A 23,869-nucleotide genomic window follows, 5' to 3' on the forward strand; every position below is an offset into this window, starting at 1 on the left:
CAATACATTGCCTCTTCTGGCTCATAAGTCACAATTATTCTGTAATGTTATCGATTGTCTGCATCTCTCTCGCTCTCTCTCTGCAGGATAAAAAGACCTACTCCTGCCCTGCCTGTGAAAAGTCCTTCTCAGATGACCGCCTTATAAAATCCCATATAAAGGCCAACCATCCTGGTAAGTCGGAATTGATAGAAAATAAATTTTGTATGGCGCATAAAGAAGTTACATAGTATTCATATGATAGAAAGTGATCCAGTCATCTAATATTTCGTTCTAGACCGGGGGTCTCCAAACTTACTACACAAAGGTCCGGTTTACTGTCCTTCAGACCTTAGGAGGTCGGACTGTGGCCATCGGGAATAGAAAATGTCCCAGCATCAGTTGGAATAAACAATGCCTCCTCTTTGGGGTCATTGGGAGGAATTGTGCCCCGTCATTGCCCGCTTAGGCTCTGAAGAGCCATTTGCACCGGTTTGACCCTCTTGGCAATTGGTCCTGGTGTGTCGATTCACAGAAACAGCGCTGTTGCGCCCTTTTCAAAGCTGGTTTTGTAAGCTCGTTTGTGAGTATAATTTTTGCTGTTTTTATGCTGCATTAAAGTTTATCAGTGGTAATGCACTAGGTTGGTGCACCCTCCTTCTTTTCTGTTTTTTTCTAGCTTGAATACCCATTGTTCAGGAGGGCTGCAAGACATTAGGCATTACCTTTTTAGGTAGGCGGTCGCACCACACGTTCGGTTCATGGACACCTGAGCGCAGGAGAGATTTTTACTGTGCCCCGTCATTGGTGTCCCCATTGTTGGTGTAATTGGGAGGAATTGTGCCTCGTCATCGGGCCCCATTGTTGTGTCATTGTGAGAAGTTGTGCCCCATTGTTGGTGTCAGTGAATGAAATTGTGCCCCAAGGGCCAGATAAAAGCAAGCGAAGGGCCACACCTGGCCCCTGCTCTGCAGTTTGGAGACCACTGCTCTAGACACTCCTAGTGCTGCTCTTTTCCTAAACCTACAGTAAGATATTGACTTAAAAATGTGGTGATTGTTATAGCTGAATTCCAGATATGGCAACTTTTACATCCTATTATTGGATCGACTTGAAGCAATGTAAGCATGTACCGTACCTGTGAAATCCCTTGGAAGCTGGAAATTGCTGTAGTAGACACCCCTACTCCAGTGATCTCCACTAGCTTCCAGGTCCTGTAACGAGTGGCTGCCCTAACGAGTGGCTGCCCTATTGCATTACGAATACAGGAGGTCCCTCGCTTGGCATGGTCTCTACTCAGGCAGCACTTGGCATTTTCTCAACGCAAAGTATTTTCTGATTGGATGAAGTGGAGCGGTTTATTACATCACAATATCCACCTCCTCCACTCAGAGAATACTTTGCATTCATTGAGAAATTGAAAAGTGTTTTCTGACTGCCGCCTGTGCCAAGTAGGTGACCTGTGTTTGGTACAAGGAGTGTGGAGAATAGGGTGCTCTGGAGCACACTCTATAGGGAAAAACAAAGCAGAGAAGAAGGCGCGTCTAAGTGAAGTAATGAAACACTTTAATGACAAGGAAGGGTTAAAAATACTTACAAATTGAAAGTGAAAAACAGGCATATCAATGAATCCATAACTTCCAGCGGGATGCCTTCTGGGAGTAAAGACAGCTGCAGGTGGAAGTTCCAGCCGACCAGTGGTGGGAAACCCTATGTTTCTGAACCAAGATGGAGAACCGCGCTGTCAGGACCAGCATGGAATCCAGGCAACCAGACGTGACGTCAGTGGGCTGGACATGTTTCGATGCATGCCTAGTCGCTCCTTCTTCAAACCAATGAAGAAAAGTTTAAGAAAGTTTGACGAAAGAGTGTCTGTGCATGCATCAAAACATGTTCAGCCCACTCTGACGTCACTTCTGGTTGCCTGGATTCCATACTGGTCCTGACAGCACGGCTCTCCTTCTTGGATCAGAGATACAGTGTTTCCCACCGCTGGTCGCCTGGAACTTCCACCTGCAGCTGTCTTTACTCCCAGGAGACATCCCACTGGACGTTATGGATTCATTGATATGCCTGTTTTTTAATTCCATCTTGTAATTGTTCTTAACCTTGTTTGTCTTTAAAGTGTTTTATTACTGCATTTAGAAGCGTCTTCTTCTCTGACCTGTGTTCGGTAAGCAGCAGTGCAGCCACTCCACACAGGACCCAGAGGCTAGCAGCAATCACTGTAGTAGTGGTGTCTACTATAGAGATTTCCACATTCAATGTTTGTTCCACAGGTATGGCTCATACATACTTGGTTCATTGCCATACCCTATCTTGAAGAAATGCCGGCACTTTGGTAGAATCCAAATACAGATAGCCTTCATTAAAAGCCACGCAAAGGGCAACGTGTTTCAGCCATTATGACGCAAAGCGGAGCTCCACCCAAAAGGGAAAGCTCTGCTTGTTTGCACCATCCCTCTGTCCACTGCTACATTTGGCACTTTTTTTTTTGGGGGGGGGGGGGGGAGCGGGTACCTGGTTTTGACAGGTAACCGATCCCAAGTCCAGCTCAGATCGCCGTGGCAAACTAAGCCAGCAGTTCGCCACCACCCCTGCAGTCTTCTGGGACACATCACAGGTCCCAGAAGACTACGGACCATTCACAAGGTGCAGCGCGACTCTTGCATGTGCAGTAGAAACTTCCTGCGCAGAGGGCTTCACGTCCTGTTTCGCTTAGTAGAGATGCCGGCGTTTGCACCCAAAGCCGATTGAGGAATCAGCTCGGGTGAGGACATTGCTGGATCCCTGGACAGTAAGTGTCCTTATATTAAAAGTCAGCAGCTACAGTATCTGAGAGGACAAGAGGAGGTGTGTCCTCATTGATTAATCTTTAGTGCAGCTGAGCCCAGACTTCCCCACAGCGCCACAAGTGCAGCAGCAGGAAGATGACAGAGCAGACCTGCTATGAAGATTTCTACAGAATCCAGCAGCCTACACATTGCGAGACATACCCGTATATACTCGAGTATAGGCCGAACTGAATATAAGCCGAGGCACCTAATTTTACCACAAAAAACTGGGAAAACTTATTGACTCGAGTATAAGCCTAGGGTGGGAAAATGCAGCAGCTATTGGTAAACAATGCCCATCTGCAGCCTCACTGTTCCCATCTGCAGCCTCACTGTGCCCATTTGTAGCCGTACCTTTGGTTACTAAAACAGCGGGTGTCTCCCGCTGTGTTATGCAGTCTGTTCGGCCGTCCATTGTAACAAAGTCCCACCTCATCCGTGATAGACGGAACACTGATACAGTTTCCCAGCATTGTATCAGTGTCCCTCTATCACGCACGAGGAGGAGGTGGGGCTTTGTTATAATGGATGGCCAAACAGATTGCATAACACTGCGGGAGACGTCCGCTGTTTTAGTAATCAAAGGTACGGCTGCTGTACGGCTCACTCAAGTATAAGCCGAGGGGGGTTTTTCAGCCTAAAAAATGGGCTGCAAAACTCGGCTTATACTCAAGTATATACGGTACTTTATAACAAGTAATGTAACTAAAGCTTGTAAGGAACTTTTTTATTTTATTTTATAACTAAACTTTAGCTTTAAGATTTTTAACATGGGCAACACTGGAGGGAGCCTGAAGCAGCATCCTCCCCAGGAAAGGTAAATATTTCATCCTTTCCGTTGCCATTCATTTATGTAAGCCAGAGAGACTGTGAACACAGCTGTGTTTACATCTGAAGACAGATCCATTGTCAATTGTCAATGCTACATCAGCCAGATTTGGTAATTTTCAGTGTTTCAAGTTTTAAACAGAGCTAATGAGAGAAAATCCCGCAACAAGGTGCCTATTTTTTTTGTTAATTTAGTCACAGATGCCGGCAACATACACTCATCCTTTTAAGGAATAGAGAGAATATGAGCTGCCAGTTGAGGTGACATAATTACTTATGACACTTGCCTGAAACTGACTGATGATTTCCAGTAGACGTAACCAAGGGGGAGAAAGATGACTGTAATATTGAGATAACCCCGACATCGGGCTCTAATCTCCCTGCAGGGGACACAGATGGGATTTTTTTTAGGACAGGATATCTGCATAACCATGCATTATCTACCATTTAAAGCAACCCAAAGAAATGTAAAATACATACTTTTACTGAATTTATATTTCTTGCAAAATTACTAAATTTATTTTTAAACTTCACTATGTGCAATCCCCAGTAATCACTCTCTGCTTTAAATTTTCATCAAGCCCCACACAGTGGCTGAGACTCCAGGCCGGGTTCTATGTGGAAGTCCCTTAAATAGCTACTATAAGAAAGGTCAAGTCAGGTAGAAGTGACACAATGTAGGATGTGTGGTCTTTGGGCTTGTTAGAGCTCAGATGTTGGTTAAGCATTGACAACCAGGGATTCCCTCACTTAAATAGATTTCCTCTCACTTCCTGTATTGGCAATGGAACAGGAGGTGAAGGGACATCTTTCAAATGGGACACAGATGTAAAAATAAAATAAAAATGAATGTCTAATAACCCTCCCTTACTCTCTTCACTTACTCTCTTTCGTTCTACTTTAAAGGAGAAGTACAGCCAAAGCACGTTGGGCTGTACTTCTCCTGTGGATCACAGGAGTGCAGTTCGTTTTGTACTCGTGTGACCCGTTTTAAGCAGAAATCACAGAGCCGATCTAGGCTCTGGTAAGATGGCGACCATGTGTTCGGGATCCGCCCACATGCCTGGACCGGCATCCGGCTCAGCCTCTTAGCGAGCTGCTGAGAGCCTGTGTTGGCCCCTCCAGCCCCCTCCACAGCCCAGCACTCCAGTGAGTGCTGCATCCAGCTAGCTAAGTATGATTAAAAAAACAAAGCAAATCCCATAATTCTCTTTCAAGAGTTGGGTTGAAGTTTAGTGTTGGGTTGAGGTGCATTGCTGAGTTGACGTTTAGTATTGGGTTGAGTTTTAGGGCCCTTTCACACTGAGGCGGTTTGCAGGCGCTATTGCGCTAATAATAGCGCCTGCAAACCGACCCGAAAGTGCCGCTGCTTTGTCTCTAGTCTGAAAGCCCCGAGGGCTTTCACACTGGAGCGATGCGCTAGCAGGACGGGAAAAAAAGACCTGCTAGCAGCATCTTCGGAGCGGTGAAGGAGCGGAGTGTATACCGCTTCTTCACAGCTCCTGCCCATTGAAATCAATGGGACAGCGCGGCTATACCGGCGGCAAAGCGCCTCTGCAGGGGCGCTTTGCGGTGGTATTTAACCCTTTCTCGGCCGCTAGCGGGGGGTAAAACTGCCCCGCTAGCAGCCGAATACCGATGGTAAAGCGCCGCTTATAATAGCGGTGCTTTACCGCCGACGCCGCCCCCACTCCAGTGTGAAAGGGCCCTTAGTATTGAGGGTTAGGTTGAGGTTTAGGGTTGGGGATTATTTTAACGTTTAATGTTTGGGTATAGGATGAGGTTTAGTGTTGGGGGTTATGTTGAGGTTTAGCATTGGTTTTTTGTTGCTGTTTAGTAGTAGAGGTTAGTTGAGGTTTAATGTTGGAAGTGTGGTGTGATGTTGAGGGTTAGGATTTAGGCCGAGTTTATTCGTTAGGTTGAGGTTTATTGTTGGAGCTGGGTTGAGGTTAATGTTGGGGGTTAAGTTGAGGTATAATATTAGGGTTAAAGTTTAGAATGGAAGCTAGATTAAGGTTTAGTGATAGGTTGAGGTTTGATGCCAGGGTTTAGGCTGCACGTAGCATGGAATTATGTTGCCCATTAGTGTTGGAGCCTATCCCTCCTTGGAGAGCACTTTAGCTCTGTCTGGTGTCCCTGGGCCTGGTGTCCCTGGGCCTGTTTTCCTCTCAGAAGAGGATTTTATTACAGCCATGCATGACTTAAGCGCACAGATTGCCCAGCCTATCTCTGACTAAGTCACAGTTTTCTGCTATTACTTCAAAATTGAAAGAAACTGTTGTGGCCCTTATTAATGTGGTGCACCATACCTGGCCTTGGGCCCTACAGGGATTTGAAAGTCTCCAAAACTTTCCCTTCACACTTTCTTTTTAAGTTGTTTTTATATGAAATTGGATGCATCCTGATAGGATTTCCATGCCTCCTAAATGCTTGTTGGCGCTGTATCCTTTGTCACTAAATGGTCTATTTCGTCTTTGGCGAATCGGTCATTTCTCGCCTTTACAAGCTGCTTACTATCCCTGTTGAGGACATCCCTTCATTTAAAAACAGCACTGGTAAGAGACTGAAAGCTTTTTCTAGGGCCATGTTCTCTTTGGCAGGTTCAGCCTTGCAAACAGTTATGGCAATAGTTTTCTTATGCCAGACCATAGCTGATAGGTTAAAAAGCGTGATATGACCCATGCTGACACATTGATCACATGAACCCAACTGTTTTTGTCTTTACATTTTAGCTGTGATGATTTACTGGAAACTTCCTGCTTACTCTCTTACATTGGTCTTCTGTCAGTGCACTTGTGCAGGGCTCTGTGGCTGAAGTGCCTGACTGCGGAACTCGTATGCACATAATGTTTCTTCCACATGCTTTCTTTGGCATAGTGTTTCTTTTGATGTATATTGGATGCTATCTTCAAGAATGCTGTAAGAGTACCTATCCTTCCCCAGTGGAAGAAACCTAAGAAGTAGAATTGCAAGTCCTTTTCGATGAAGTGTCCCTTCCACTTCACTATGCCCTAAACTTCCATGCCAAGACCTCTCAAGCTTGTCTCTCCTTCCTGCAAGACCTGGCATGCGATGGCTGCAAAATCCACTGACAAGCTCCCCTCAAGATGGAGGTGCCACCCCACTTTCCAGGGTGGTGGGGCATGACTTTTGTGGATACTTGAAAGCCTTGCATTCCCAATGCTTTGGTAAAAGAGGTGGTGTCCTTACCTTACAAGCTCAAGTTTTGTTTCCTTCTACCTCCTTCACTTTTCTTACCTCCAATCTTCAGTGTTTCCTCACCACCTGGCTGATCTATATCATGTGCTTTCTGGACTCTTGGACCAAGGGGATCATTGCTGCAAAACATTTTCAAGGGTTTTACTTTAAACTGTTCACTGTTCCCAAAGGGGGCGATCATTTTATTCTGGAATTCAAAGCCTTAAACACTTACATTACTGTCCTAAAATTCCAAAAATATTTGGCCTTTCCTGTAAACCTCAAATGTTCATAAATGTGTAGGCTGCAGTGTTGGCCCTCAAGGTATCCCAATTGCGGGCTACCTGGATGACCTATTCTTGGGGGAACAGTTGATGGGGGCTATGGAGGACATTGTGTCCCTGACTGTCCAGATGTTGCAGAGGTTCTGGTGGATCCTGAACCTTCGGATGTTATCGTTGACTTCAAACCATTGCTGGGAATATCTGAGGCTCTTCCTGGACGCTGTCCGGGATAGGGGTTCCTTAACTCAGGAGAAACTTCAGACTCTCCAGTCTCCGATTTGTGCACTCCAGTCCATCCATAGCCATCTAACTCTTTCTATCTGATGATGATTATCTTCAAGGTAGTTTTGAAAGCTTAGTTCCATTCAAGTAATATGCAACATGACTGTCTGTCATTGTAGGACAAGTCAGTCCTGTCTCTAGACAGATTGATTTATTTGACACCAAGAACTATGCTTTCCCTGTCCTGGTGGATTTGGAATCTTAACATCAAATAAGTCATTCCTTCCCATCTTTTGGAAAATCCTGACCATGGACATCAGCCTGAAGCTGGGGAGGAGAGGGAGAAATCCTGGGCACTCTGTACGTGCAGGAAACCATCTTCTCCGTAAAATCTAATCTCCTGATCAACATCCTGGAGCACCGGGTTATTTGGCTGTCACTCCAGTATTGGACAGACCTGTTATCAGATAATCCACTCCAGTAAGCGGTAAGTAAGACAACACCACAGTGTAAATCAATCGTCAGGTAGAAACAGGACGTTTTGCTGCAGCAAAGGAGGTCAAATGAATCCTGTCCCTGACAGAACATGTTCCATGTTACCGTGTACATTCCCAGTATAGATAATTGGCAGGTAGATTTTCTCTGTCTGCAGCGTCTGGACCTGGGAGAGGGATCTTTGCACTCAGAGGTGTTCCAGTACCTATGTCACACATGGGGGGGTCACTGAATCCAGATCTTCTGGCCTTTGTTTTACAAACTAGGCAGTTTGTATCAAGGTTGAGTAATCTTTCTGTGAATCAGTGGCTTTTTTGGGATCAGTAGACCCTGATCTTCTCACAGAAGATGCATTTACTTTGCCTTACTGTCCAGATCCTTTGTCTCAAGGACTGATTTACCACCCTGCCTCTAGGTCTCTGGCTTTAACAACATTGCTGTTGAAGTCCAGTTTCTGAGGGACAGGGGCATCTCTAATGCCCTGTACACACGACCGGTTTTGCCGTCGGAATAAACTATGAAGGGTTTTCCAATGGAATTCCACTCAAGCTGTCTTGCATACACACGGTCTCACCAAATTCCGACTGTCAAGAACGCGGTGACGTACAACACATACGACGGCACTAGAAAAAGGAAGTTCAATAGCCAATGGGCCATCCTTTGGGCTCCTTCTGCTAATCTCGTCGGAACAGCATACAGACGAGCGGTTTTTCTGATAGTAATTGTTCCGTCGGAAAAATACAGAACATGTTCTCTATCTAAGTCCGTCTAAATTTTCAATGGAAAAAGTCCGATGGGGCATACACACGGTCGGAATATAGAAATTCCGACCTTGTGTACGCGGCATAAGAGCGCCATCCCTACCATGCCAAAGGCTGGGAATTCTAGTTCCTGTAAGGTCTATCATAGGATGTGGAAGGCTTCCCATGTGTGGTATGAGTCTTGAGCTTTTCACTCCAGTTTTTCTGTGGTATGTTTAACCCTAAGCACAATCAAGTGCCAGATTCCTGCTATTAATTATAATCAACCAATTGTTGCATTACTAGATTTCTGCTCTTGCCATTCTTTTCCAGATACCATTTGCTTCTCACTCTCTGATCAAGACCTTAGTGCTATGGGTCTCCTATCTGGCCCTTCCGGTGCTTCAGGAGACTCCATTTGAGCCAACCAGAGAGATCACTCTCTGCTTTGACTCAAAGGGTAGTTTTCATTGTTGTTATAAACATGTGGGGTATCTGAACTGGCAGCTTTATCGTCCGTGGAAACCCGTTTGATCCTAAATAGGGACACGTTGGTTTTAAATTCCCTTTTTTTCCAAAGCATTAAATGCATTTCACATTGTTGCTCCTTCTTCATGTTCATGTCCAGTTCACCAGTTGGGGATTTCTTTCCACATTCTTAATGTGGTTCAGCTATTCAAGTACTGTATAGCTCTCTGCCGCTTCTTCATTCCTCAAGATGGATTCTCTTTTTTTTTTTTTTTTTTTTTTGCCATTCCGGATGGGTCCAATAACGGTTTCCTGGCTTCTAGTACCACATTTCTAGGTTACTCAGACAGACCACTGTGCAAGCTTATGGTCTCAAGGCCTTTTACCCCCCTTTCCAGTCAGGATGGTAAGTGCTTCTTGGGCATTTTTACATCAGGCCTCAGATCTGTAAGGCTGCCAGATGTTCTTCAGTTCACACATTTCTAAGTTTTCCAGGTGGACATTTCAGCTTTTCTGAAGCCATCCGCGGGTATATGGTTCTTGAGGTAGCCGCAGGTCCTTTTACAATGGGACTGTTAGCAGTGGTTTGTTGTGTTTCCCATACTGACTGATTGAGTTGGATTGCTTTTGGATGACCTGAAGACTTAAGGTTTCTTGTGTCCCTCTATGGACAAAAAAGAAAGGATTGTTGTATTCACTGTAAAATTATTTTCTTGGAGTCCATTGTGGGACACAGATCCCACTCATAAATTGGACATGCTGGTAGGAGGGGTTGTCAACCTGGGCTGACCTATATTCTCTTTATTTGCCAGTGTCCAATCCTCCTCTAGGTGGAGGTATTACCCAAAATTTGAGGACTTCTTGTGTTCCTCAGTTGACTCTAAAAAATGGGTTTTGTAGTGGATACAGAAATCCTATTTTTTTTGGTTTGAAGAATGTTCTCTGAAATATGGCACGTGCTGCAGGTACCAAATATATGCAAGTGATAAAAATTCACTCATGCACAATCTTTTGCTGCTGAAAATTCAAGTGATAAGACTTTCCGCACTTATATTTCCTCCCAAAACTGCTGATTTTTGAAGGTTAAGAACATTGCACTGATTGGAAAAGACATTTGATTATTTTGGCTTGTAGGATTGCTGTATAAAATATATAAATACCAGCATTCCCATCAGAACAATGCAATAACTGTTTTTTTGCCATCAAGTAATGAGTATTGCACATAATTATTTCATAAGCTAAATTTCAATCAATCTGAAAATAATTTTGGTGTAATACTCCTTATAATTACCTCTCTGTTTATATTGTTTCTATTATTGTTTAGTATTGTTTGCAGTAATTAAATTAGTTCTATTGTTTTGTCTATCGTCATTATTTTCCTCTTAAAATAGTCATTTGCTTTGTCCTTGGTAATGCAATTTATTTAATTGCACAGCAACGACTTTGGCTTCTTTGCAGAGGATATGACAAAAAGGATTTTTTTCCGTATTCAAAGTTCTGTTTATATGTACTTTTATTAGAATAGATTTGAACTCTAAAGCCTGTCATACATGTATTGACATTTGGCCGGTTCAGCAGGGACCGGCCGAGATTCCATCCATATATGGGAAGGCTGATTGTACTCAAGCTGATCCATCGATCGATTTGGGTACAACCAGCCTGTTCGATTTTTTTCTTTCGATTACTGCTAGCGGCTATAGCTGCCCTATTGGCCAGGAAGACTCTCCGTGCCCCTCTGCTAGCAGACAATAATAGCGTTGCAGGAGGCATTCCACCATCTGGTGCAAGGAAAGAAAGTCGAGTCATCTATGCGCTGCTTAACCATATATAAAAATAATGCAGTTATGTCTTTATTAAATACACCGCTCAAAAAAATAAATTAAGGAATACTATTTAATCAGAGTATAGCATCAAGTACATGAAACTCCTGGGATATTGATCTGGTCAGTTAAGTAGCAAAGGGGGTTGTTTATCAATTTCAGCTGCTTTGGTGTTAATGAACAGGCGCACTAGATGGGCAACAATGAGACGACCCCCAAAACAGGAATGGTTTTACAGGTGGAGGCCACTGATATTTTTTTCGCTACTCCTCTTTTTTGACTGTTTTTCACTAGTTTTGCATTTGGCCAGGGTCAGTGTCACTACTGGTAGCATGAGGTGATACCTGGACCCTATAGAGGTTGCATAGGTAGTCCAACTCCTCCAGGATGGCACTTCAATACGTGCCATTGCCAGAGAGTTTGCTGTGGCTTCCAGCACAGTCTCAAGAGCTTAGAGGAGATTCCAGGAGACAGGCAGTTACTTTAGGAGAGCTGTACAGGGCCATAGAAGATCCTCAACCCATCAGCAGGACCGGTATCTGCTCCTTTGTGCAAGGAGGAACAGGATGGACACTGCCAGAGCCCTACAAAATTACCTCCAGCAGGCCACTGGTGTGAATGACTCTGACCAAACAATCAGAAACAGACTTCATGAGGGTGGCCTGAGTCCTCTAGTGGGCCCTGTCCTCACTGCCCGCCACTGTGGAGCTCGATTGGCATTTGCCATAGAACACCAGATTTGGCAGATCCGCCACTGGCGCCTTGTGCTTTTCACAGGTGGGAGCAGGTTCACCCTGAGCACACGTGACAGACGTGAAAGTGTCTGGAGAAGCCGTGGAGAACGTTATCCTGCCTGTAACATCGTTCAGCATGACCGGTTTGGTGGTGGGTCAGTGATGGTCTGGGGAGGCATATCCATGGAGGGACGCACAGACCTCTACAGACTAGACAATGACACCCTGACTGCCATTAGGTATCAGGATGAAATTCTTGGACCCATTGTCAGATCCTACACTGATGCAGTGGGTCCTGGGTTTCTCCTGGTGCATGACAATGCCCGGCCTCATGTGGCGAGAGTATGCAGCCAGTTCCTGGAGGATGGCGGAATTGATACCATTGAATGGCCCCCACACTCACCTGACCTAAATCCAATAGAACACCTCTGGGACATGTTTTGGTCCATCCGACATTGCCAGGTTGCACCTCAGTCTGTTCAGGAGCTCAGTGATGCCCTGGCCCAGATCTGGGAGGAATTACCCCAGGATGCCATCTGTCGCATGCCTTAATGTTGTCAGGCATGCATACAAGCACATGGGGGCCATACAAACTACTGAGCACCATTTTGAGCTGCTGCAATGAATTTTCAGCAAAATTGACTAGCCTGCTGCATCATTTTTTCACTTTGATTTTCAGGGTGTCTTTGAATTCAGCCCTCTGCAGGTTGATCATTTTCATTTCCATCAATGTGGCATCCTTTCATTCCTAACACATTACCCAGTCCATATCAGTATAGATATCCAGCATTACATTTTTCCCCATTTGAGATCTGATGTGTTTTCAAAGTGTTCCTTTAATTTTTTTGAGCGGTGTATAATTAAATGTAATTGTTCTTGATATTAGTCTCCTATATGCCTGCACAGCAGCACAGACTGAGAGAGTGACTGCAAGCACTAGGAGCCAATCAGGATCCTTTGAAATTCACGTGTTTGAAAAGAGGAGAGTAGAGGCATGACTCATCAGGGTTCTTCTGGTCATACATTGTCCAGTAGGCAGGCTGGGGGGGGGCAAGAATGGTTGGTGGTCATGGATCTGGCTGTGACATGGGAGGTGTCTGGATCTCAGATCTAGTTATACAGAATAAAAATAATCCTGTGTCAAGTAAAAAAAAGTTTGAATGCATTTTTCAGTATATTCGGCATCATGACATGCTCTGTCTCTCTGATGGTTATGACTAAGGCCTTATTGGCGGAAACGTGTCAACTGTTTTTATCTGCATTTGTACACTATGGCTTTTCAATAAAATTAAGCTTTTTTTTTAAGAGCAACAACTGGAGGGCGGATCATCCTTCCTACATAACATGCTCTATACCAGTGGTCTCCAAGCTGTGGCTTGAAGGCCAGATGTGGACATTAGCTAGCCTTTATCCGACCCTTGGGGCACTATTCCTCATAATGATATGAGGCACTATTCCTCCCACTGATACCAACAGTAAGGCATAATAATGCCAATGATGGGCCACTTCCACCCCCCCCGCTAATACCAATGATGGGACACTATTCCTCCCACTAATACCAATGATGGGGCACTATTCCTCCCACTGACGCCAATAATGGGTCACTATTCCTTCCACTGACACCAACAATGGGGCACTATTCCTCCTCCTACTGACCACCAACCCTGTGGAAATGTTTATTCTCACTCATGCTGAGCCTGGCACATTTTCTACCCCCACCAGACACAATCTAAAGTCTGAAAGACAGTAAACTGGCCCTTTGAAAAGTTTGGGGGGCCCCGCCCTCTATACGGTTATCCTAAACCTAAAGTTCTGTTTATAGTTTGCCTTCCCTGGTTCCTCCTTTCCTTCCTCATCAGCATACTAATAATAATTAAAAAAAAAACCTTTCACATTTATTTTTATAATAAACCAAGTTATAGTTATATTTTCTAGTTTAAATAATCTAAAAGGTGCACAAAACTAATATCTCTGTAGTGATCAATACAAAATTATATATGTGAAAAAAAGAATTAATAAACAATGTGCATCACATAAATGGTGAAATAACAATCACATAATAGATTTGTGCATAAGAAAAGGGTAAACTTCAAAGAAAAAAAATATAAAAGTCCAAATGTAAAATCTTGATGAGAATCCATGTCTAAGAATCCCAAACCACCTCACAGACAAATGTGGCAGTTCCCTTTACCAAATGGTAATTATCTCCAAATGATAAGAGATCAACAGTGCAGAAATCATCCAAATTGGGGGCCACCACTCAGGATACCACTGACTCCACTTTCTCCATGGTCCTTCACTGGTTATCCAAAGGCAGCACCTCAACGTAATAATGGGTAGGAGAAAGGACAAAGGACCATAAAGTAGTATGCTAAAGCCACATAATTTATTAAAAGCAGAAATACTGACAAAGGTTACAGAGTAACACAGGCAAAACACACCACACCAGGGTTTGACAGCAGGTGTACAACATTATATGCCACTGGCCCCGCCCTACATGCGTTTCGTCTGCTACAGTGGACATTTTCAGGGGATAAAGTGAATCAGAAATGTCAGACACAATTCTCTCCAACTTTTGTTATCCTTTCTCTGTACAGATGTTTCTGCCAGTCTGATTTCCGAGGCCCTCGGCCGTAAGGTCCAAATCAAAGGACTTATAGGGAAGAGGGCGGCCAAGTGCCCGTACTGTGACTCCTACTTCATGAAGAACGGCTCTGATCTGCAGAGGCATATATGGGCACATGAAGGTAACTTCTCTCTCACTCTTATGTGCAAAAGGAAATTATGTTTTGTCTAATATAATGATTTGACTAAACAAATGAGATGCAGTTAATGGCACAAAAAATTGCATAACGCTAGACGCACATAACTTCTGTATAAAGAGGGAGATTGGGTGGGCTGTAGTACTTAAAGATGAATTCCAGGTACTGATATTTTTACATAATTGTAACTATGCATATACCATACCTGGCTGATCCCTGTGGAAGCTGGAAATCACTGTAGTAGGCACCACTGCTACAGTGATCCCCACCAGCTTCCAGGTCCTGTCCAGGTGGCTGCTCTGCTGCATTCTCGATTTCCAATTTCTAGAACAGTGGTCCCCAAACTGTTGCCTGAAGGGCCAGATATGGCCTTTTGCCTGCCTTTGTCAGACCCTTGGGACACTATTCCTCCAACTGATACAGCAACGGGGCATAATTCATGTCACTGATACCAACAATAAGGCACTATTCCTACCACTGACCCCAACATTGGGGCACTAGTCATCCCGCTGACATCATTGTTTGGACACTATTGCTGCCACTGATGCCTACTGCAGAGCCCTATTCTTCCCACTGACATCAATGATGGGGCACTATTCCTCACCCTGATACCAACAATTTGGCACTATTCCTCCCACTAGCACCAATGATTGGGCACTATTCCTACCACTGATACCAATGATGGGGCACTATTCCTCCCAAAGACACCAATGATGGGGCACTATTCCTCCCAAAGACAATGATGGGGTACTCTTCCTACCCCTGATACCAATGATGGGGCACTCTTCCTACCCCTGATACTACTGATGGGGCACTATTCCTTCCCCTGATATCAACAATGGGACACTACTCCTCCCAATGACACCAATGATGAGGAGACTGTTCCTACCCCTGATACCAATGATTGGGCACTATTCCTGTCCCTGATACCAGTGATGGGGCACTATTCCTCCCAATCACACAAATGATGGGGCACTATTCCTACTAATGACAGCAATGATGGGACACTATTCTTCCCAATGATAGCAATGATGGGGCACTATTTCTTCCCGAATGACAACAATGAGGCACTATTCCTCCCAGTAATACCAATGATGGGGCATTCTTTACTCCCATTGATGCCAGGGCATTTTTTATTCACACTAGCCACAGTTCGTTCTCCTCATAGTCTGAAGGACAGTAAAGTAGCCCTTAGTTCGGAAGGTTTGAAGATCCCTGTTCTGGAAGAATTCCGCAGGTATGGTATATGTGACAGGAGTCACTTTGGGCAGGGGGTTTGGGGAACCTAGGTTACCTTGGAGAGCACTGGAAGCTCCTTGACCAGCTCCCCCAGCCCCTCCTATGTGTAAGTTACTCTGTGTCTATTAGGGGCACAGGGTGACCGAGAACCCCAGTCTGATCTCAAGAATATATGAAGATAAAGTTCATCGGAGACCATTGCTAGATGGTTTGAGGTGGAATGGGGGTTGCTATGTGTTTGTTAGGTGTGGCTGTATCCCATTGTTCTATTGTGTCGGTCTGCCTTGGGAGCAACCTATTATGGGATGTATTTGTCTATGTGTATTTGTTGTGAGGAGGGAGGGGGAAATTCCTCCAACAGCTCTCCCTGCTTTTTCGACAGTCTACTGATGAGAAGTTTGAATATCTCTATGTGCCTGTGTTCAAATAAACAGTTCATGTTGAGCAGCCAAAATGAGTACTGCCTAGTTATTGGTTGTCAGCGGTTGGAATATCTGATATCTATATTCAGACTCGGAGGAAGCGGTATATGACGAAAGCACTCAAGCGGAGTGTGGGACGTTTCTTTGCAGTATATACAGTGTGTGTGTGTATATATATATATATGTATGTATGTATGTGTATATATATATATATATATATATATATATATATATATGTGTGTGTGTGTGTATGTGTGTGTATATATATATATATATATATATATATATATATATATATATATATATATATATAGTTTAAACTAACAGATTCCTCCTTCCCAAACAAGGTACATAGAGCTGCTGAGCAACCAGAGTTTTCCAGCTTGTCGACAGAAGTTGATTAAGGCTCCATTAACACTTGTGCGACTTGTCATGCAACTTTGGACATCAAAGTTGCATGACAAGTCGTTCCCCATGTTTTTCAATCACTACTTTGGTCTGACTTTTTATGCAACTTGAGGGCCATAGTTAACACTCAATGTTAACACTCAGAAGTTGGATGAAAGTCATACCTAAATGTTATACAATGCAACAGTTGTGCAAAAGTTGTCCATTATCACAGGTGAAAACCAAAGTCGTATCCAAATTGCACCCATCCAAAGTTGTGTCAGAGTTGCACTCCAAAGTCGGCACAACTTTGGAGTCGTACAAGTGTGAATGGAGCCTAAATGTTGGACATCCGTTGAGCGGGGACTGCCATAGATTGTTTGAAGTTCGGCCAGTCCCTGCTAAAGTATTATAATCAGTGTATGGCAAGCTGTAGATTAGTGGTTTCACCCTTCTGGCTATGCATTGCAGTATCAACACATGAATCACAGAACTGGCTGCACAGATTTACATCTATTTAGCCAGGTAAAACAACTCTCTTCTATGTTTGCATTGAGAAATGAACTGGACCTTCCTGCATTTTGTCCTCAGGTCTAAAGCCATTTAAATGCACCGTTTGTGATTATGCCACCCGCAGTAAGAGTAACCTGAAAGCTCACATGAATCGGCACAGCACAGAGAAGACTCACCTGTGTGATATGTGTGGGAAGAAGTTCAAATCCAAAGGCACCCTAAAGAGCCACAAACTCCTCCATACAGCTGATGGTAAGTAACAACCCTGCATATAAATGCTGCTTCCTTAACCACTTCTGGACCGCCCACCATCGTTATATGTCGGCTGTTTGAAGAGGAAAATCGTTGTTATGGCAGCAGCTAGCTGCCATAACCCCGGTATCCTCGTCTTCAGTGAGCGGTCCGTTCTCAGATAAAAGTGGCCTCTGCGGCGCATTCGCCACAAGATCACTTTTATCGGCGGCGGGAGAGGGGGTCCTCCCCTCCTGCCGCGCTCCGGTTCCCTTCCGCCGCTTACCGGATCCGTCGGCAGTGGAGGCGATTGGGACCTGTATGTGGCTGGGCATGGAGACGAGTGAGGGGAAGATGGCCCCCACCTGTCTTCATAACAATGCAGGGCGGAAGCGACGTCAAAAAGTCACTTCTGCCCATAGTTCTTAAAGGGCCATTTTTTTTTATTATTTTTTTTTTTATTGCATTTTAGTGTAAATATGAGGTCTGAGGTCTTTTTGACCCCAGATCTCATATTTAAGAGGTCCTGTCATGCTTTTTTACATCCCTTGTAATGGGTAAAAGTTTGTCGCCATTCCACGAGCGGGAGCAATTTTGAAGCATGACATGTTGGGTATCAATTTACTCGGCGTAACATTATCTTTCACAATATAAAAAAAAAATTGTGCTAACTTTACTGTTGTCTTATTTTTTTTTATTCAAAAAAAGTGTATTTTTTGCAAAAAAAGTGCGCTTGTAAGAACACTGCGCAAATACTGTGTGACAGAAAGTATTGCAACGACCGCCATTTTATTCCCTAGGGTGTTAGAAAAAAAATGTATAATGTTTGGGGGTTCCAAGTAATTTTCTAGCAAAAAAAAACTGTTTTTAACTTGTAAACAACAAATCTCAGAAAGAGGCTCTGCCCTAAAATGGTTAAAATAGCAACCAATCTAATTTAGAGATCAACACCTGGCAGAAAGTTATACAGGTGGCGGAGGTGTTCTGTAGTTCAGAGGTTAACCCAGTGGTGGCCGCTCCATTAGGGGCGCAGGGGCGCCGCCCCCCTGATCCATGCGCCCAGGCCCCTGATCTAAATGCAGGGCGCCGGACACATGGATTTCAATGTTTTGGGGTTTTTTTTGAGCACATGATTAGAGCCTGACGCTCTAATTGGTTTTAAAAAAGGGTGGGCACCCTGAGCCAACCCAGTGAATTAATATTGGCTATTGGCTTCCGGATTCTCTTGCCGGCCAATCAGGAAGGGGGGTCTTAAGACCCAATTGGCCAAGAGGAGAACAGACCGTATTGGCCACCGAGGAGGAGATGCAGGCCCACGACCTAGGTGGGGTAAGTAAGGGTTTGCTGGGGGGGGGGGGTGTATGGCGATTGGTTTGTTTGACGCCCCCCAAAAATGGGGCACCAGCCGCCACTGTCTTAACTTGGTCATGGCTGAGAGGACTCCTAATGATTTGCAGGCACTGTGCCATCAGTTTAGTACTTGAAATTCCTGAATTTGCTGGCAGACATCAAACAGACGTATCAAAACACTTTCAATGCTATGCTTAATCAAAAGAGAGAAAATAGAAGTAGAAGTTTTATTGTACGTGTTTATATAAACTTTAATACGAAAAAAGAAGAGGTGTCCAAAACATCATGGTTTTGGTAGGTAAGTTACCACTTCCGCCAGTCAGAAGGGCTCAAGGATGTGTTTTAGGGATAACTTCCACTTCCTTAGCCTGCAGATACTTAAAGTAGAACTATAAGCAAAACTTTTATTTTCATTTTGGATACATTAATGGAAGGTTAAAAGCCCTGTCAGTTTTTTTTTTTTTTTTTGCCACTTGTGTCCCATTAAGGAGATTTCCCTTCACTTCCTGTCCCATAGCCAAAACTGGAAGAGAGAGGAAATCCCTGCTAATTAAGGGAAAAGATTTGCCCCCCAGGTCCCCAGAACTAGTGTCCCCATTGAAAGATTTCCCCTCCATTACTTTTCTGGGGACAGCCAATAAAATAGCATTTGTTACAAATGAAAGGCTAAATACTTTTTCTGACACTGCAGCTGTACGGTCACGTGATCCCCCTGTGCTGGCCATCTTGGATCTATAGAGAGAAGTGGGAGGGGCCGAGATTCCCCTGTGACGTCAGCCGGCCAGCAAAGGGGAATCTTGGCCCCTCCCACTTCTCTCTATAGATCGAGGCTGGCCAGCACAGGGGGATCACGTGACTGCACAGCTGCGGTGTCAGAAAAGGTATTTTGCCTTTTCATTTTAAACAAACACTTATACTTTTGTTAATGGCAGCATATCTGCATGGGATACAAAGAAATGTGCTGCATTATGCAGCTGAATAGAGACGAGAGGGGCGGGGGGTGGGGGGAGTGCTCTCATGCTGACAGGGAGGGAGGGGGGGGAGAGACTGTCAAGAGCAGAGACGAGAGCTGCGGATGGTGGAGGCAAGTAAACTGACCACAGTAATCAGGGCACAGCAGCCATGATTATCGTGGTCGGCAGGGGGACACAGGAACTGGCAGCATCAACCAGGTTTATTACTGGTTAAGAAGAGAAGAATTGCACAGCACAAGCACTGTGATGTTATTCATGCCTTTATAGGAACAGGATCTAAGTTTTTTTTTTTTTTTTTTTAGGGTTACAAACACTTTAAGATTTACTAATACGATTTAAAAAAAAAAAAAAAAAAATATATATATATATATATATATATATATATATATATGTGTGTGTGTGTGTGTATTTTTTGATATATATTATATTATATATATTTCTTTTTATCTGCTTGTGTTCATGTTTACATTTGTAAAAGTATATTGTAGACCTATTGTGGAAATGAGGGAAAAGCCGTAACTCTGCCACTCTACACTGTGTTATTGCTGTGTGGTCTAGTTAAATGTTTTTATAGATGTGTGTTAAAGGAGTTTCTGTACCCTTTGTATATGTTTCCATAGTGATATGTGGTGACTTCTAACAAACTCCATTGCAATGTATTTTATTGCAGGGAAACAGTTTAAATGTACTATATGTGAGTTTACAGCAGTCCAGAAACCCCAACTTCTCCGCCACATGGAGCAACATACCTCTTTCAAGGTGAGAAATGCCTATATTTATAGTACTTACATTTTCAAATGTCATTGATTGACTGCACACAAAGGAAGTAAAAGACCCAAATGGAAGACAAGTGAAATCTACCCCGGCACAGACACCTCTCTCCCCAGTATCCATATCATCAGTGATATCTTCCCTCCAGTACACACACACCTCACTCCCCAGTATCCATATCACCAGTGATATCTTCCCTCCAGTATACAGACCTCCCTCCCCAGTATCCATACCACCAGTAAGATCTTCCAATATACACATCTCTCTCCATATCACCAGAGAGATCTCCCCTTCCCCGTACACATACTTCTCTCCAAAGTATCTATATCACTAGTGAGACCTTACCTCCAGTACACCCATCTCTCTCTCTAGTATCCACATCACCAGTGAGATGCTCCCTACCCAGTATCCATACCACCAGTAAGATCTTCCCTCCGATATACACATTTCTCTCCATATCACCAGTGAGATCCCCCCCCCTCAGTACACATGCTTCTTTCCCCAGTATCCATATTAAGGTGAGATCTTCCCTCCAGTACACACACCTCTCTCTCCAGTATCCATATCACCAGTGAAATCCCCCCTCCAGTAAACAGACCTGCCTCCCCAGTATCCAGAACACCAGTAAAATTGTCCTTCCAATATACACTCCTCACTCCATATCACCAGTGGAATCTTCTCTCCAGTACACACACATTTCTCCCTAGTATCTATATCACCAGTGAGATCTGCCCTCCAGTACACACATCCTCTCCCCAGTATCCAGGTCATCATTAAGATCTTCCCTCCATTATACACACCTTACTTCCCATTATCCATATCACCAGTGAAATCTTTCCTCCAGTACACACACATTTCTCCCTAGTATCCATATCACCAGTGAGATCTGCCCTCCAGTACACACACCTCTCTCCCCAGTGTCCAGGTCACCACTGAGATCTTCCCTCCAGTACACACACACCTCTCTCCCCATTATCCATATCACCAGTGAAATCGACCTTTCAGTATACACACACCTCATTCCATATCACCAGGGAGATCTGTCCTCCAGTACACACACCTCTCTCCCCAGTATCCATGTTACCGGTAAGACCGCACTACGCTGCACACACCTCACTCTCCAGTATCCATGGCACCGGTGAAATTGGCCTTTCAGTACAAACTGCCAATGGTCGCAAAAAACATTTAACCAACGTGCTCTGCTCCCAGTACACACACCTCAGTCCACAATATCCATACTACCACTAAGATCTGCCCTCCAGCACACACACCTCACTCCACAGTACCCATAACACCAGTAGGAACTGCCATCCAGTAAAAGCACCTCGCTCCACCATGTCCATGTCAGTATCCACATCTGCCCTCCAGTACACACACTTCACCCCACAGTATCCATTTCACTATTGAGATCCTTCCTTCAGTACAAACATCTCACTCCCCAGTATCCATATCACCAATGAGAACTGCCCCAGTATACACACCCCATTTCACAGTATTAATATCACTAGTGAGAGCCGCCTTCCAGTACACTTACCACACAATAGTCTTAATTTTCATGTAACCGGTGAGATTTGCCCTCAACCCCCCCCCCCCCCCCAGTATCCATATTACCAGTTTGATCTGCTGCCCAGCACATAAACCTTGATCCCATTTCCAGTAATTTGCCCCAAAGCTGAAGTCTTGGTCCAGAGAGATTTTAAAGGAATTATCGGGTTTGTTCCTTAACTGTTGTGTTGAGGTTGAAAATGCCAGACAGGATAGAGAAAATATTTTGGTATTCTTGATGTTTTTTTTTAGAAATATCCAGAATAATTGCTTTAATTTGTAAAAATTGGACACTTATGATAATGAAACAAGCATGGACTGAACCCGCTCTACTTTATCTGGGAAAAAGTATTTTCATACATACTTGAGATCATTAATTGTCATCAGGTTCATCAGTCTTCTTGAATAATCCATTCATCTTATGCAAATCATCTCTCCGCTCATTATTGTAATGGCTGTAAGGATCGCGCATTATTTATTCCTTTTTGTATTTGCTGGAAAATGGCCCAAACTCTCTCGTGTTTTCTTGCCAGCCCTGATGCAACGTGTGCCCATGTTGTTCTTTTAGTTTCTTTTGTTTTAGAGAGCTTTTTGTTTTAACTTGGTCAGTATCTTTTTGTTACTTTAATATCTGTTATAGAAAGAATTTATATTCCTATCCCTATAAAAAGATCTTGATACATTTAAAGAGAACCAGCCATGATGGGGCTTATTCTAAGAGCTAAAAATGCATCTATGTATAGCTAAATTTGGCCATACACTGATTGAAATTTGACTCGTAGTGGCAGCCCCAACAGAAACCCATTGTTCAGACAAACATTTTGCTGGAACATTTTTCTCGATCAGCGGCTGCAGCCAATTAGCTGCAGCTGCTGATCAGTGTATTCTGACAGCATTGGGGGCTGTTTAAAAAAAAAAAAAAAATCTACTGAGCTGAATAAAATTGATTCCACTCAAATGCCTCAATGTATTATCACAATGTTTGCAGGTGCTGGTCAGGTTGAATACTGACTTGTCAGACACTTTGAGGACTACAAAAAATGGTGCCAAACTGAACTTGTGAATCCTGTTCAGGCTGTAGGAATCGCAAGCAATAAAGGTGCAGGCTAGGATGCAGCTTGTCCTGGCTACAGACAGCAATGTTCAGGGAAGAAAATGTATATATGTGCTGTTACAGCTCTGTGCTGTTACCCTTGCTTACCGGGGGTTGGCAGAGATGTATAGCTCATATGGACATTTTCTTCCCTGTACAAAAAATGGCACCCATCTGCCACTGTCTCGGCATATAGTGAGCGCCTCTTAAAATGGCTTCGTCCTGGTCTCCTACTCTTGGGAGAACCCTCTCTACCGTGTTTTGTCCAGTAGGGTTTTAATCGTAGAGGCCTATATGAGGAGGGGAGAAAGAGGAGTAGTTTGGGATGGGAGCCCCACCCAGGGCTTGGTCCTTCTGTGGATGCAAGGAGGCTTGTCCACATTGCTAGTGTGTTGCTATGGATATTTTTGGGTGATTTTATAGAATAGTTATATGTGAATTGTTAGATTTTAAGACCATGTGCTGTTTTTTGAAGCCAAATCTCCCCTATTAATATGCAAATGAACCTGTTGGACGGGTTTATGAGCTTGGCAGAGGACATGATATGATGTACAGGAAGTTACAGAAGGGGAGGATATTTTGAACAGGCCATGGGTGAAGACAAAGGACAGAGTTGTTCTCAAAGACAAAGAGGCAAGACTTGTGCTGGAGACAAAGAAGAAGCAGCAGATGTTTTGTGGACTCTAAGAAGCAAGGCATGAGAAGCCATGAGAAGATTCCATTGCCAGGAAAACCCAAGTTAACCACTTGACCACCAGAAGATTTACCCCCCCCCCCCCCCCCCCCCCATCATGAACAGGCCATTTTTTGCTAAACCGCACTGCATCACTTTAACTGACAATTGCACGGTCATGTGACGCTGTATCCAAATACAATTTATGTCCTTTTTTCCCACAAATAGAGATTCCTTTTGGGGGTATTGGATCACTTCTGCATTTTTTTTTGCATTATAAACAAAAAAAAGATGGACAATTTTGAAA

The 23,869-nt window shown here is 43.9% G+C and overlaps 1 protein-coding gene across 2 annotated transcripts in view; it reads left to right on the plus strand.

Annotated features, from left to right (window-relative positions):
* ZFAT (zinc finger and AT-hook domain containing) overlaps window positions 1-23,869 on the plus strand; it is a 292,845-nt gene that overhangs the window by 174,664 nt on the left and 94,312 nt on the right. For both annotated transcript variants that reach the window (XM_073632280.1, XM_073632279.1), the window contains exons 9-12: window positions 87-174; window positions 14,200-14,349; window positions 17,004-17,177; window positions 20,151-20,239. In XM_073632280.1, the coding sequence (XP_073488381.1) occupies window positions 87-174; window positions 14,200-14,349; window positions 17,004-17,177; window positions 20,151-20,239 (501 nt within the window). The remainder of the gene's footprint in view (window positions 1-86; window positions 175-14,199; window positions 14,350-17,003; window positions 17,178-20,150; window positions 20,240-23,869) is intronic.

Source organism: Aquarana catesbeiana, linkage group LG05 (genome assembly GCF_042186555.1).
Source record: "Aquarana catesbeiana isolate 2022-GZ linkage group LG05, ASM4218655v1, whole genome shotgun sequence".
NCBI classification, from domain to species: domain Eukaryota; kingdom Metazoa; phylum Chordata; class Amphibia; order Anura; family Ranidae; genus Aquarana; species Aquarana catesbeiana.